The sequence below is a fragment of the Acinonyx jubatus genome, chromosome E2 (genome assembly GCF_027475565.1).
Source record: "Acinonyx jubatus isolate Ajub_Pintada_27869175 chromosome E2, VMU_Ajub_asm_v1.0, whole genome shotgun sequence".
Classification (NCBI taxonomy): domain Eukaryota; kingdom Metazoa; phylum Chordata; class Mammalia; order Carnivora; family Felidae; genus Acinonyx; species Acinonyx jubatus.
Window position 1 is genome coordinate 55,504,201 of NC_069396.1, and position 16,789 is coordinate 55,520,989.

The following is a 16,789-nucleotide window of genomic DNA, read 5'->3' on the forward strand; positions in this document are numbered from 1 at the left end:
CAGGCCCCGCCCCCTAAACTACTTCTCCAGGCCGCCGTGCGCAGTTTCCTTCAGACCCGGAAGTGAATCAAGCTGACGGGCAGAAGCTCTCCGGTGAGTGAATTTGGGATACCCAGTATCAAACCCGTGTTTCGAGGCAGCACAGCCTGCTGTCCTCCACTCCGAGGTTCTCTGGTGGCTACAACTACCGTTCTCTCCCTCCCGCTCACGATGAGTCCCGGCGTGGCTGTGAGACGTTCCGAGGCCCGGTAGCCCCGCGTCCCGGCGTCCGGCTCCGCTTACAGCCTCTCCGCCGCTTCACGTGCTTCACTGTCCTGTTCCTCCGTCCCTGGTCCAAGAATGGGTTGGGGGAGGGGAGGGGCTCTTTTCTGTGCGGTGTTTGGTCAGGGCCGGGTCTGTGGCTTGGAGGGGAGCGTCAGTCCAGCCCAGGTCCCACTGCAGCAGCAGAGCGCGTGGGCCACTCCGCAGGCCAACGAGTTCTGCAGAAAAGGAAGAACTCGCTCCTTTGCTCGCCTCTGCGTTCACGATCCCCTCCTCGGGCTCCTCCTGGGGCGGCAGAGCCCTGTCCCTTCCCGTGTTGAGGTTCTACCTCTGTGTGTGGTTGTCTCACCGGAAGACGGTTTGTTCATTCTAAGCATGAAACAGCCTATTTTCAGCACTCAGGGTTCACTTCTCAAGACTGATCTTATCCGAGAAAGAAGCCCCGAGGAACAGGAAAGAAAGAGGAGGTCGAAATGAGTCGTTCCCAGGTAACAGTCACATTCTTGGTTGTTTCTTCTGTGTCTCTTAACTGAAATTGGTAATGTTCTCTCGAGGGACTTGCCTCACACGTGTGCTGGAACTCCCCCAGACCTTGTCTCAGTACCTCTCATCGTCACTTAGATTCCATTCCTCCCGCATGGTGACCCGGAGACGTGGAATTTGTGAAGAGGCCGTGTTGGGGGTCATCTAGGAGGAAGGTTTCATGCTTAGGTTTGGATCAGAAGCTTGGTGTCAGTGAGGTTGGCAAAGGGGATTGTCTTAGGGGTTGCATAGGAACGCGCCGTCAGTTCCTTGTGGACAGCTTTAAGAAGAACTGTACATTTGTGTGCCCAGTTAACCTGCAGGAACAGCTGGAAAAGAAGACTGAAGAGGGGAAACCTGTTGTCCCTGCTTTTACAAGGCGTTTGAAACTAACCAAGTGAATGGGCGTGTTTCTGGCTCGGAGATAGTAATGATTTGGATTGGAATGGAAAGTTCTGAAACATAACAATGATAAAGGGTGTTTTATTGTGTAATTTGTTTTACCAGTAAGTTCTTTAAAATCACTCAAACCATATCCATCCCGTGAAGACCTTGTTCACCCTGGGGCTTTTGCGCAGGTGTTCGACGTAAAAATGTTTCAGCAATTCCAGTGAAGCAAAAACCTTGGTCTTTGTCGTCAGAGTGCCTGGAGGCAAATTCTGGCCCCACCAGTTGTTACTGAACACCAATTTGTTTTAAACATCACATGCTATATATCTTTGTTTTCAGGTGAAACTCCAAACAGTGTTGCACACTCTGGACTAAGAAGTAAAACTTCCCTGTCACGCCCTCCATCATCACACGCTGACTTTTGTTCTGTGCAAGATTAAGTGCAAGTCTTATAAAAATGCATTTACCAGCATTAGTTGATTTTAGTTAAAATTATTCAGTGAATGTTATATTGTGCTATTTTATTCCATACACAGATCTTGGAGTTGTTTTTGTGCCAGTATACATAGAGACAGCTTGTTCTTTTTAGATCCTCATTAAAGCATTCTCTAGGGGCGCCTGGGTGGCTCGGTTGGTTGGGCATCTGACTTCGGCTCAGGTCATGATCTCACGGTTCATGGGTTCGAGCCCCATATCGGGCTCTGTGCTGACAGCTTGGAGCCTGGAGCCTGCTTCAGATTCTGTGTCTCCCTCTCTCTCTGCCCCTTCCCTGCTAGCACTCTCTTTCTCTCTCTCAAAAATAAATAGACATTAAAAAAAAAAAAACATTCTCTGAAGATGCATGGATCCCACATGGTTCCCAATGAACAGGCACTGTGTGCAGTGGTGAATGGCAGGAGCCATAATGTCCCTGTGTCAGCCTCAGTTTTAGTGGAAATGCTTCTGTTTACTGCCGATCGTGATGTTTACTAGAATTTTCTTGCTTAATGACACTTCTGATTTTTTTATTCAGCATGACTTAATTATCCAATAATATCTTCAAAGATCTAATGCTTTCAAAACATTTTTCTATCTTAATCTATTAAATTGATGTAGAACATTAATGCATTTTATAATCTTCAATCATTGTTTTATTATTGGATATACTATGCTTGGCTTATATTTAAATGGACAAAATTTTGATATTTACATATATATGTATTTAGTGGAAAAGGTCAAGTTTTCTATTTTTTTATGACTAGGTTAATACAAGAATAATGTTAACAACAACCTCATTAAAATTAAGTACAATTTCTGAATGTTATTTTACCCAAAATACTGAAATACAGATGAGTAAAAAAAATGATAGATTAGAAAAATTCATCCCCCAAATCTGTCTGAGACAACTGCTTTTAATGAAAGTGTGTTTAAGTGTGTGTGCATGTATGCAAGCAGAAACCTATGATGTGAGGGGCGCCTGGGTGGTTCAGTCGGTTAAGCATCCGACTTCGGCTCAGGTCATGATCCTCATGGTTCATGAGTTTGAGCCTCATGTTGGGCTCTGTGCTGATAGCTTAGAGCCTGGAACCTGCTTCAGAATCTGTGTCTCCCTCTCGCTCTCCCCCTCCCCGCTCTAACTCTGTGTCTCTCCCTCTCTCTCTCTCTCTCTCTCTCTCTCTCTCAAAAATAAACGTTAAAAAACATTTAAAAAAAAAAAACTTGTGTGTATTAAAGACACATTGTTTCATAAATAACTTTTTAAAAATGTTTATTTTTGACAGAGAGAGAGAGCATGAACAGGGAGGGGTGAAGAGAGGGAATCCCAAGCAGGCTTTGAGTTGCCAATGCAGAGCCTGACATGGGGCTTGAACCCATGAAACTGAGATCATGACCTGAGCCGAGATCAAGAGTCAGATGCTTAACTGACTGAGCCAGTCAGGAGCCCCCATAAATAACTTTTATATTTATTTTAGCCTTTGAAAATTGTTCTTACATACTTTTCATGGCCTTAAGTTTTTTTCTGCACTAACTCATTAGTAAATTAACAGTGGTAAGAATAGTAATGTACTATGTGTGTGCATATATAACGACATTATATGCAGGTCCATGTTTTCAGCTTTGAATTCTTCATGCTTTCTCACTTAGAAAACCTGCTAGCAATGTACTTTTTAAAAAATGTTTATTTTGGGGGCGCCTGGGTGGCTCAGTCGGTTGAGCGGCCGACTTCGGCTCAGGTCATGATCTCGCAGTCCGTGAGTTCGAGTCCTGCATCGGGCTCTGTGCTGACAGCTCAGAGCCTGGAACCTGTTTCAGATCCTGTGTCTCCCTCTCTCTGACCCTCCCCTGTTCATGCTCTGTCTCTCCCTCTCTCAAAAATAAATAAAAACGTTAAAAAAAAAATTTTTTTTAATGTTTATTTTTGAGAGAGAGAGTATGTGGGCAGGGGAGGGGCAGAGAGAGAGAGACAGAGGATCTGAAGCAGGCTCTGCACTGTCAGCACAGAGCCCAATGTGGGGCTCCAACCCATGAACTGTGAGATCATGACCTGAGCTGAAGTTGGACGCTTAACGGACTGAGCCACCCAGGCACCCCTCAGTGTAATTTTAATGCTGCTTCTGTTACTTAACTGTGGACTCTAGGTTCAAGTCTAAATTCCGAACACCTGGTTTTGGTTCTAGCTCTGCCATTTCTTAGCTATTTGACCCAAGGCAAATTTCTTAGAGTCTCTGTGACAGTTGCCTCCTCTATAAGGCAGGAACAGATATTTCTCTAATGTTATTACCGAAATTAAGGGGTGCCTGGGTGGGTCAGTCAGTTAAACGTCTGACTTTGGCTCAAGTCCTAATCTCATGGTTTGTGAGTTCAAGACGCGGATCAGGCTTTGTGCTGACAGCTCGGAGCCTGGAGCCTGCTTCGGATTCTGTCTGTCTCTCTCTCTCTCTGCCCTTCCCCAACTCGTACTCTGTCTCTCAGAAATAAACATTAAAAAAAAATTTTAATGTTACTACCCAAAATAATACCCATTTGAATAATATGTAGCACATTACAAATGTTCAAAAACTTTTTGTCTCTGTTCTTACAATCCTCACATTCTTAGATCTCAGACTTTCTTAAAAGTCTCTGAATTTTGTAGTCTCTAAAGACACTACTCATAGCGTAGCTCATCAGAGAAATCATTAATGTGTAAAATATACTATCTAACACTTCTGTGTAGTCCACCTTGTGATGAACTTTTTAATTTATGTATTTTGTTCACAAAATTGCAGAATGCACAGTGACTTTGTGGATGTATGTCCTCTCTTTGAGAAGTATAATAACACAAAATTAGGGCTATATGACTGGCTCAAAAATATCTTCTACTGATTTGTCAAAAAACTCACTACCACCAAATCAATCCTTACATCTTTCTCTTATAATTTGCATGAAGATAATAACTCTCCTCATGGTCTCTTAGTCAAATGTGTTTCTTGTTACAGGTGCTGTTGACCTTCAGGGACGTGGCCATAGAGTTCTCTCAGGAGGAGTGGGAGTGCCTGGACCCCGCTCAGAGGGCCTTGTACAGGGACGTGATGCTGGAGAACTACAGGAACCTGGTCTCCCTGGGTGTGGATAAAGTGCGTCCAGATGTTGGGATCTGCCCTAGTGAGTTTCTTGGGATCCTCTGCCCTGCCTGACTGTGATCAAAGCTGTTTTGACTCTGAAATGAAAGCTTTATGAAGTGGCATCTGGATTTTCATTTCCTCCTTTCTTCAGATTATCTGCCCACTCCTCCCTAGATTAGTATTGCTTCCACCACCTGAGTAATCACCACACCGTACAGCAAAATTTTAAAATACCGGATTCCCTAGTTTTACTCCCATGCTTTTGATCCAGTAATTCTCAGAAGAGAGCTAGATGGCTATATATGTAAAATGTTCCTTAAGCAGAAGAAGGCAGTCAGTGGATGAAATTAGTGTAGACCCATGTGTAACATCTTCTGTCTTCAGATGAACTAAGGGCTGGGATTATATTCTGGAAAAACCCCAGCACATAACTTTCATTTCTTATAAGCAGGAATCTCTCTGACCTGAATATTATCTCTGTTTTGGAGCCAGGGACAGAGCCCAGGGGTCTGGAGGGCAAGATGAAAATAGTGAGAAAACCAAGTGGGTTTTCCACATCTGTGTCAAAGCTGTGAACGCTGGTGACAGCTGAGACAGTCAGAGATGAAGCTGCTTTGTCAAATATTATCTGAGAAACCCTCCCCAACAAGGAGAGGTCTGGGAAAAGAAAAGTACTTGTGAGCACGCAAAGGAAATCTCCCCCATTACTCTGTCGTACAGTTGGATTATCCTCCAACCCTCTGACGGTGTCCCAGCTGATGCAGAGACAGAGGCAGAGTCTTTATCATGACCTACAACACTATTATCTGGTTACTGTGACCTTTTTGGGCCCTAGGCTTTGAGAGGGATGAGGAGGGCTATGTCACGGGGACCCTCGTTCCTGTGGTCTCTCCTCCCATACTTGATTCCATCTGATTCCAACCGATCCATCAGTTCCTCTGTAGTCCTGGCCCCAGGACCTGTCCAGGGTTCGTCCTCAGTTCCTGTGTTTGGGAGAACTGTTTACGAGATAGGAAAACACTGAGTGCTCCTCCATTGCATTTGGGCCCCAAGGCTTCGTGGGACTGCCTCAAGGCCTCATAGCCATTTTGTCAGACCTGCTGTTGCCACACATCAAGAATATAATCAGGCAGTGGGGTGGCTCTTCTGAGATTGTTGGTCATCAGTACCGTAAAGACAGTGGACAGAGAGATCGTCTCTTTGAAACCCAGTCCTATGTGGGGAGCGTGCCTTAGTCTTCTCAAAGACCCTATAAAATCTAACTCCTTTACTTCTGTTATCTTGCCTTGTTGTCCTTCCAGCGCTCTGCCTAGGCTAGGGATGCAGATGAAACTTGGCTCTTCAAGATTTCGTATTTTCCTAAGTACAATTTTCCTAAGTGCAATTTTGCCCGTGAAACTTGTTTTCCTAGGGTCTGAAATAGCTTCTTTATCTGCTCTGATAACCCACTTTTAGATGATGGGCAACCTCTGGTGGACTTACCTATGGAGGGGGCTTAGCGGGTAACAATTTTTGAAGAACGCTTTGATTAATGTATTACAGTGCTGTCCTGCTACTTACGGGAAGTGCCCATTTATGCCACTGAGTGGAGTGGTCAGCAAGTCCTAGGGATGCTGACATGGAAAGTATCAGGATAGCCAGACTGATCAGTGATAATAGTTATCTTTCTGCTGTTGGTGGGGTGTCACCCTGTCTCTCAAGGGCAGTGTGGCGATATTGATCAAATATCTAAAGATCATTCCCTTTGACCCAGCAATCAAAGGTGTACGAACTTATCCAAAGGAAAATGTCACAACTGTGTGTCTATGAGGCTTTGGCCAAACTGTGGTTCATGTCACATTTTTCCCCTGGCATGCACCATTGTTTACTCTCCTTCAAACAAATAATGATTTTTTTTTAAGTTTATTTATTTTGAGAGAGAGGGAGCATGAGCAGGGGAGGGACTGAGAGAGAGAGAATCCCAAGCAACTTCTGCAGAGCAAGCACAGAGCCCGACGTGGGGCTCGAACTCATGAAACTATGAGATCATGACCTGAGCCATAATCAAGAGTCAGACACTTAACTGAGCCACCCAGGTGTCCCTGATTGTGATCCATCTTGAGGGAACTTCTGAAGTTAAATGATGCCTCCATTTTTTTTTTTTTTAATTCTAGTGTAGTTAACATAGTGTTGTATTAGTTTTAGGTGTACAATATTATGCCTCCATTTAACTTCTAATTTGTTATGTTTAAACCACAGCAGTTTTCATTATCTACGTTTCCATGTACATATTAAAAATGAACTTTAGGGGCGCCTGGGTGGCTCAGTCGGTTGAACGTTTGACTTTGGCCCAGGTCATGATCTCGCGGTCCGTGAGTTCCAGCCCCTTGTTGGGCTTTATGCTAACAGCTCAGAGCCTGGAGCCTGCTTCAGATTCTGTCTCCCTCTCTCTCTGCCTCCTCACCCGCCTGTACTGTCTGTGTGTCTGTCTCTCTCTCAATAATAAATAAACATTTTTAAAAAATGAACTTCAAAAATTTAATCATTGATTATATGTTTTTGATGACACTCAGAATTCTGTTTTATATCTGTGATTTGTGGGCTGCTGGATCAAGTAATAAATATTTTTAAATGTGTTTTATAAGATTTGCTTCTTGAATGTTGAGAGTTATGGCTCAGCAGCAGTTTCCCCAAAATCTATTCAAACTCCTAATTTTGTGAAAAATTTATCTTAGTCCCTTTATTTCTCTTTCACCTGATTTACCTGTTATTAAAGTACCCTTTTCTCAAATTGATGGAACTTCTAAAGTGGGACTATTGGATATCTTGAGAAAATATTTTTTTATTAAGTTACTGTTCATCCCAGAAACCATTAAATTGATTTGCCACAATTTGTTATATAGGATACCTTGCTTTTTTTTTTTTTTTTTATAGTATATTTAAGTTTTCTAAATACAACTTCTTGGAGGCACCTGGTTGGCTCAGTTGGTTAAGCATCAGACTCTTGATTTTGGCTCAGGTCATGATTGATTAAACAGTCATGAGATTGAGCCCCACATTGGGCTTCACACCAGGCATTGAGCCTGCTTGGGATTCTCTCTCTCCCTCTCTCTGCCCCTACCCCACTCGTGTTCTTGCTTTCTCAAAATAAATAAATACATGCATACATACAACTTCTTGGATTTTATTTGAATTTTACTGACTCTTTCTATTTTGGTACAAATGCTTTATTTTTTAAATTTTTTTAGTGTTTATTTATTTTTGAGAGAGAGAGAGAGAGAGGAGGGACAGAGAGGGAGGGAGACACAGAATCTGAAGCAGGCCCCAGGCTCTGAGCTGTCAGCACAGAGCCTGATGTGGGGCTCAAACCCATGAACAGTGAGATCATGATCTGAGCTAAAGTCAGTCACCTAACCAACTGAGCCACCCAGTCACCCCCAGTTGCTTTACTCTGATAATTAATTTCCCTCTCTAGATTTATCATGTACATCTTGGTATACTAAACTAATGTTTGAATGTCTCATTTTATCTTATTGGGAATTTAGCCAACCTCTTCCACTCCATGTACATCCTCACCACTATTGCTTCTATAACTCCTGGAATTTTCCACCAAATTTTTCATGTTCTGGAAACTACATTCTTTGCTTAATACCTGAAGGCTGTTTTGATCTTCATCTTTTAAACTGCATTCCACAAAAAGTTCACCTGGTCCTCATTGACTTTCACCTGTCAGTACTCTGCAGTTCCCTGGCTACAGTCAACTGCTTACATTGCTAACCACCTCTCTGCACATCTGCCTCCTGCGTGGCACTGCCACAAGTTGTTTCTGTACAGTCACCTGGTACTAACATTGCCCTTCGGTAGAATCCATTCCGCACTGTGAGTCATTATTTTCCCCTTGAGGTTGCCTAGGCTGTGATAATTGTTCATGAAATCAGAATTTATTAATTTTGGCTAAGTACACATAATTTCCACTGATTCATAATAACTATATATCCACCAATACCTATAGTAAGAGCATCCTTTACCTCATGTCTCTTTATGCCAGCAGTTGTGTAAAGAGATCCAAATATATGATTTCAGATAACTAGAGGAGAGTGCAAAAGAAGCACTCTTATTTTTATATAACAAACAAAGATACTTAGCCTCAAAAAGGCTAACATGCCAAAATTGGTAAATTTCTATTTATAAAATATATAAATAATTTGGTTGGTATATATATATATATTTTCAATTTTTATTAAAAAAAATTTTTTTTAAACGTTTATTTATTTTTGAGACAGAGAGAGACAGAGCATGAACGGGGGAGGGTCAGAGAGAGAGGGGAGACACAGAATTGGAAATAGGCTCCAGGCTCCGAGATGTCAGCACAGAGCCCGACACGGGGCTCAAACTCACAGACCATGAGATCATGACCTGAGCCGAAGTCGGACACTTAACCGAACGAGCCACCCAGGCTCCCCTTATTTTTATTTTTTTAGCTTAATCTAACCACATCCCCCCAAGTTCAGAACTTGACAAAAATCTGCTGCTAAATTTGTTTCCTCCTAACAAACCCTTTGTCTTCCCTACCAGGGATTCATCATCTTGCCATGTGTCACCCTCCATTGCTGAATTCTTGACAGACTTTCTTTGCATCTGAATGTGTACCTGGAATGAATTCATCCATTCTCTCCTTGATGGCCATGTCCAGAATTTAGCTTTTATTTTTTTTAATGTTTATTTATTTGGAGAGAGAGAGAGAGCTCACACACACAGTGGGGAGGGGCAGAGAACCTCTCTCTCTGGGAGAAAGAATCCCAAGTAGGCTCCATGCTGTCAATACAGAGCCCCACATAGGGCTCATTCCCATGAACCATGAGATCATGACTTGAGCCTAAACCAAGAGTCAGATGCTCAACTGACTGAGCCACCCAGGCGCCCTAAGAATTTTGCTTTTGATACCTGTTGAGAACATTTTTTGTACATGTCTGATGTAATATGTATGTAGGACTCTTTTGAGTATATGCTTATAAACAGAAAGCCAAGGATATTCAATTTGATAAATTTTAAGGCAAATGTTGGAAGGTAAACCTATATTCCTCCCACTGTATCATACCGACTGCCTTTCTAATCTCTTCATTCTTCCCTGCCCCACCCCTGCCACACCCATAGTGCATTTCCTGAAGAATGGGTCAGTATTGTGCCACTTGATAAATCAGTTCATGTCTTTTTGTAAGATAAAGATTTGTCCTGTCCCAGCACAATTGTATTCTCATAAATTTGCAAGCATAGGCTCTGTTCTTCTACCTTTTCTCAGATTGCTCATTGATCTGGATGGAGCACGCTGTTCCTTTATTAGCGTATTATTGTTGAGCCCCTGGACATCCAAGTCTCCTCAGAGAACCCTATCCTTACCCCTTCTCCCACATTGTATAAAGATCTATACTCTTCCAGAGGACATCTTGCTCAGGATAGCACCACTCCTGGTCACTCTCTAAATCAACACTTTCAGGGAGTGATGATTCAGATGCCATTATCCAGGAGGGAGGAGTCAGTAACAATATTAGTGACACAACTCAATTCCCATAGTTTTCCTGAAGCATTTCTCTGCAGGTTGATGGGATTTATTATGCCCTTTTGCTTACTTCCTGGGGTGGGCAGCGGTGTCTAGTGCTCAAGGACCTGTGCTCTGAGCTTGCAGGCCCAGGTTCAAGTTTTGGCTTTCACATTTACTTTCTGGGTGAATTAGTATTGGATACATAAACACCATGGGCCCATTGTTTTTACCTGAAGTAATGTGATGATTTACCTCAAGAATATTAAATATGTTAATGCTGTGAGAACATTTTGATTTTTGTATAGCATATAGCAAGGACTGAAAATTTACTTTTGTTTTTCTAATATTTTTTAATCCCTCTTACGTGATTGACCTTTGCCTGCAGGGTATTGTGTTTGTATTCATTTTGTAATTTGTCTCATCTCAATGTTGTCTCTGCCTTAGTAAATTTTCGAGGCACATACTCTAGTACATGTATTTCTTTTTAAAAAAATTTTTTTTTGTTTTACATTTATTTATTTTTGAGAGAGAGAGTGAGACAGAGCATAAGCGGAGGAGGGGCAGAGAGAAAAGGAGACACAGAATCTGAAGCAGCCTCCAGGCTCCAAGCAAGCATTCCGCACAGAGCCCAACGCGGGGCTCGAACCCATGAACCATGAGATCATGACCTGAGCCGAAGTTGGTCGCTTAACCAACTGAGCCACCCAGGCGCCCCTCTAGTACATGTATTTCATAATTGCAGAATTGCATAATTAAGTGTTGTTTCATAGTTAGGAAATAGCTCTATTGGTTGTTAGTTAGTTAACTGCAAGTATGAAATCATAATTCTGATTTCTGATCGCCTTCCCAAATTCTTTATCTTAAAATATGTATATACCTGAACCAGATAGTGAAAACATCAGTGGTTCTTAACATATGTTTCAATTCTCATATGGTGGGGGTATAGCTCAGTGGTAGAACATTTGACTGCAATGCTCATAGTACGTACTCCTTCCGAAATAGGAGCCTTTTTCTTTGTTCTGACGGAAGAAGTCTTTAGAATGCCACAGATTGAAATGGTTTGTAATTGTGTTTGCTTATTATTTATCTTCTAGATTTACTGTGGGTTTCTAAAAATGTTAGATTCATTTTATTATGATTTACAGATAATGGTTTTCAGTATCCATTATGTATTATGACTGTCATGTACCAGTGGTTAATGTCTGCATGAATATAGATAGTTTTATTATAGAAATTCAGAACAATATTTGTTATTCTTACAATGGTGTTTTATCAAGTTTGCCTCATTTTCTCAGAGCTGTTTTTATTTTGTAATTGTGAATTGCCATTTATTTATTAGAGAAGTTTGTTAAGATATTATTTATCATTGGGGTGCCTGGGTGGCTCAGTCGGTTAAGTGTCCAACTTTGGCTCAGGTCATGATTTTGTGGTTTGTGAGTTCGAGCCCAGCGTCAGGCTCTGTGCTAACAGCTCAGAGCCTGAAGCCTGCTTTGGATTCTGTGTCTCCCTCTCTGTCTGCCCCTCACTTGCTCGTGTTCTGTCTGTCTCAAAAATAAACGTACATTAAAAAAAATTAAGATTATTTATCATTATATTACCAATGCTCTGTTTTAGCCTTTATTGTTGTACCTAAATAGTTAGGTACCTTTACAGTGTATGTGCATTAATATAATATTGCTTTTCTTCAAATATGAGACACCCAAATATCTACTGCCAAATGGTGAGTACTTTGGGGTGGCAACAGAAAGATACTACTTGTTTCAGGGCCTATGTAAATACTCTGAGTGGTTTGATCATAGGGTGTTGGAAGTAGGCTTTCCTGAAAATAATTTTATCTATGTGTAAACACCCTTTCTTAATTGAGGAATCCAATTCCCTTTGTATTCCTAAATATTTGCATACGTTGGTTGAGAAGTTTTAGAACTATCTAAGAATAACTTTTGGCATAATGTTATGTTTTCAAGGTAAAATATTCATTTTACAACTCTAGTTAATAGCAAACCTATGGTTCTTTATATCTTTCAGATATTTCTGTTAGAAGTGTGATTAAGGAATTATCAACAAAAGAGGATATTAACAAAGAAGAACTGTTCCAAACACTGATGTTGGAAAGACACAAAAGAAATGACATCAAGGGTTTGGGTTTCAGAGAGGTCCAGCAAAATACACATGAGTTTGAGAGTCGCTATGGATATAATGAAACAAATTACAAAGGAGTAACTGCAGCCCATAACCACAGTTTCACTGGTAGAAGAGATCAACAGCATAACATCTCCTGGAATGTTTTCCCTCTAAAACAGGATGTTTCTGTAAGGAAAAGTACTTCTCAATCTTACAAATGCGAGAAGTCATATAAAAGTTATTTGTTAAAACTAGAAAATAACATAACTTGTGCAGGAAACAAGTATATAAAATGTTTTGAAAATGGGATTGGATTAAGGTTTCAGTCACATCTGACTGACCTTCAGAAGTTTCAAACTGAAGAGAAAATTCATGCATGTTATCAAGTTGAGAGGTTGATCAACAGTAGTTCTGCTTCACCACTCCAAAGAATTCCTTCTAATATCAACATTAGCATTTGTAGTAAATCCAGGAAATTTCTTATTCATCCTCCATTACTTACACATCAAAAACCACATAATAATGAAGAGCCTTACAAATGTAATGATTGTGGGAAGGCTTTTAGAGGAAGCTCAAACCTCACCAATCATCAAAGAATTCATTCTGGGCAGAAACCTTACAAATGTAATGACTGTGACAAATCCTTTAACCGGATCTCACACCTCACTAGACACCAGAGGATCCATACTGGAGAGAAACCATATAAATGTAACGTGTGTGGCAAGGTCTATAGTCAACATTCAAATCTTACAATTCATCAGAGAGTTCATACAGGAGAGAAGCCTTACAAATGTGAAGAATGTGGCAAAGCCTTTACCGAATTTGCAAAACTTACTAGACATAAGAGAATCCATACCAGAGAGAAACCATATAAATGTAATATATGTGGCAAGGGCTATAGTCAAAATTCAAATCTTTCACGGCATCAGAAAATTCATACAGGAGAGAAACCTTACAAATGTAATGAATGTGGCAAAGCTTTTTCTGAGTATTCAAGCCTTACTCGACATAAGCGAATCCATTCTGGAGAGAAACCTTATAAATGTAATGAATGTGGGAAAACCTTCAGAGGAAGCTCAAATCTCACCCTTCATCAAAGAATTCATTCTGGGCAGAGACCTTACAAATGTAATGAGTGTGACAAATCCTTTAACTGCATCTCACACCTCACTAGACACCAGAGAATCCATACTGGAGAGAAACCATATAAATGTGATGTGTGTGGCAAGGTCTGTAGTCAATATTCAAATCTTGTAATTCATCAGAGAGTTCATACAGGAGAGAAGCCTTACAAATGTAATGAGTGTGGCAAAGCCTTTATGGAGCATTCAAGCCTTACTCAACATAAGAGAATCCATAGTGGAGAGAAGCCTTACAAATGTGAAGAATGTGGCAAAGCCTTTACCCAATTTGCAAAACTTACTAGACATCAGAGAATCCATACCAGAGAGAAACCATATAAATGTAATATATGTGGCAAGGGCTATAGTCAAAATTCAAATCTTTCACGGCATCAGAAAATTCATACAGGAGAGAAACCTTACAAATGTAATGAATGTGGCAAAGCTTTTTCTGAGTATTCAAGCCTTACTCGACATAAGCGAATCCATTCTGGAGAGAAACCTTATAAATGTAATGAATGTGGGAAAACCTTCAGAGGAAGCTCAAATCTCACCCTTCATCAAAGAATTCATTCTGGGCAGAGACCTTACAAATGTAATGAGTGTGACAAATCCTTTAACTGCATCTCACACCTCACTAGACACCAGAGAATCCATACTGGAGAGAAACCATATAAATGTGATGTGTGTGGCAAGGTCTGTAGTCAATATTCAAATCTTATAATTCATCAGAGAGTTCATACAGGAGAGAAGCCTTACAAATGTAAGGAGTGTGGCAAAGCCTTTATGGAGGGTTCAAGCCTTACTCAACATAAGAGAATCCATAGTGGAGAAAAGCCTTACAAATGTAAAGAATGTGGCAAAGCCTTTAGCCAGTCCTCTAACCTTGTCATACATCAGATGATTCATACTGGAGAGAAGCCTTACAAATGTAATGAGTGTGGCAAAGCCTTTAATGTGTGTTCAAGCCTTGTCCGGCATCGAAGAATCCATACTGGAGAGAAGCCTTACAAATGCAATGAATGTGGCAAGTCCTTTACTCAATTTGCAAACCTTACTAGACATGAGAAGATGCATACTGAATAGAAACACTGTGAATTCAATACGTGTGGAAATGCTATTGTCCAAAAATCAAGTACTGGGGATCATCAGAGAATCTGTAGTGAAGAGAAACCTCACAAATATAATGTTTATAGTAAAACCTTTAATGTGTGTTCAAGACTTACTCAACATCAAAGAAGCCATGCTGAATAGAAACCATATAAAAGTCATGTATTTGCAAAGCTTGTAACCAGGGTTCACATTTAATTAGACCCCAGAATATGCATCTTTGAAAGAAACCACAAAAAGGTAAAGTGTATGGCAAGGCTTTTATCCAAAGATCAAGCATATGTAATGTCTCCTACTGGAAAGAAACCATACAAATATAATGAATGTGTTAAACTTTTGTCAGATGTTAAAATGTTTACCTTAGGGGCCATGAGAGAAAACATACAAATGTATTGAAAATGGCAAGGCCTTTAGACAATGGTCTGACTTTTAAGATTCATCAGAGAGTTGATATTGTAGAGAAACCTTAAAAATGAAATGATGTGATAATTTCTTTAACCATTTCTTACAATCAGCTACACATCAGATAATTCATAGTGGAGAAGATAATGTCTGAGTTCTCCTGAAGGGTTATTTAATTAAATTCCAAATAACGTTGGGGCACCTGGGTGGCTCAGTCGGTTGAGCGTCCGACTTCGGCTCAGGTCATGATCTCGTGGTCTGTGGGTTCGAGCCCCGCGTGGGGCTCTGGGCTGACAGCTCGGAACCTGGATCCTGCTTCATATTCTGGGTCTCCCTCTCTCTCTCTCTCTCTGCCCTCTCCGGCTCATGCTGTCTCTCTCTGTCTCTCAAAAATAAATAAACACCAAAAAAAAAAAAATTAAAAAATTCCAAATAATGTTAATAGTGATTAGTTAAAAAATCAAAATAATACCTATTGATTGGTTATTTAAGTTACAAGGCTATCTGTGAAAAGGTCCTGTTACTTTCCTCTTATTATATAGTTTATTTCAGGTTTCTTGAAAAGGCCAAGTTACTGTTGATGATTTTCATCCTGAGGTTTGAAATCTGTTCATGTTATACCTTCATTAGAATCCTTTCATGTCACCATGAAGATCTCTTGGAAGGGTTTAATAAGATAAAAGGGCAAACTTCATTAGGTGATGTTCATCCATGTCCAGAGTTTCCTGCAAGAACAAGAACCGTGAATTTGAGTGACAGTGTGGGTGGCATATAGTGGATGTAAAACTATGATCCCAGTCATCAAGATCAATGTGTTAAGGACTCTCTTCTCCAGATTTGTTGGTATGGGGCTTTTATAGTGGATCTGAGGAGGGTACTGAATGTGGCTTAAACTTCCCAACCAATGCCAAAGAAAGAGTAGATAGGCTATCTAATCAGCTTACCTAATTGGTAGAAGGGGGAGGGGTGGGAGACTTGAGGCCATTAATAGTCAAATAATTAAAAAATGAAGTCAGGATGGAGCACCCAGATGATTCAGTCAATTAAGCGTTGGACTCTTGATCTTGGCTCAGGTCATGCTCTTGCAGTTTCTGAGTTTGAGCCCAACATCAGATCTGCGCTAACAGTGTAGAGCCTGCCTGGGATTCTGTCTCTTCCTCTCTCTGTCCCTCCCTCCCTCCCTCCCTCCCTCTCTCAAAATGAGTAAACAAAAAATAAAGTCAGACTAATTTAACACTGAATGTTTACTCTTAAAGTTTTTCACTTCTTGGTTGGGAAAGATGAGTTTTCCTCGTGCTAATAATCGCATGTCCTTTTCTGCTGCACATGTAGGATCATTTATATAATATGTGAAAGTGTTTGTGAAATACTGTTTAGATAAATTGCCTGTGACATTTTTAGAGTAATTTCATGAAAATGAATGTGTAGGAAGTTTTATCAGACAATAGATACGATTTAGGGATTTTACTAGGAAAGCAGTTTTTCAAAGGCTATCAAGATCTCAATTTGGGATTATGGTAACAAGCCTTATGGTTCATGGTTCTTTTTCAACTTTGCTAGAGATTCATTTTAATTTTCTTTTTTTTAAACTTTTTAAATGTTTATATATTTTTGAGAGGAAGAGAGAGACAGAGTGTGAGCAGGGAAGAGATGGAAAGAGAGAGAAACACACACAGAATCTGAAGCAGGCTCCAGGCTCTGAGCCAACAGCACAGAGCCCAATGCAGGGCTAAAACTCACAAACCACGAGATCATGACCTGAG

General features: G+C 40.7%; 1 protein-coding gene across 4 annotated transcripts; it reads left to right on the forward strand.

Moving 5' to 3' along the window:
* Positions 1-34: 34 nt before the first annotated feature.
* LOC106974912 (zinc finger protein 665-like) lies at positions 35-14,961 on the forward strand. 4 transcript variants are annotated; one of them, XM_053210921.1, is made up of 4 exons: positions 48-93; positions 657-749; positions 4,629-4,794; positions 12,298-14,961. In XM_053210921.1, exons 2-4 carry the CDS (start codon positions 735-737, stop codon positions 14,598-14,600), a joined length of 2,484 nt encoding a protein of 827 aa, XP_053066896.1. In that variant the 5' UTR covers positions 48-93; positions 657-734; the 3' UTR covers positions 14,601-14,961. The 4 variants fall into 4 exon arrangements, with proteins under 4 accessions (XP_053066895.1, XP_053066896.1, XP_053066893.1 ...); XM_053210920.1 differs by having other exon boundaries at positions 35-749; XM_053210918.1 differs by lacking the exons at positions 48-93; positions 657-749 and having other exon boundaries at positions 4,350-4,794.
* Positions 14,962-16,789: the final 1,828 nt, after the last annotated feature.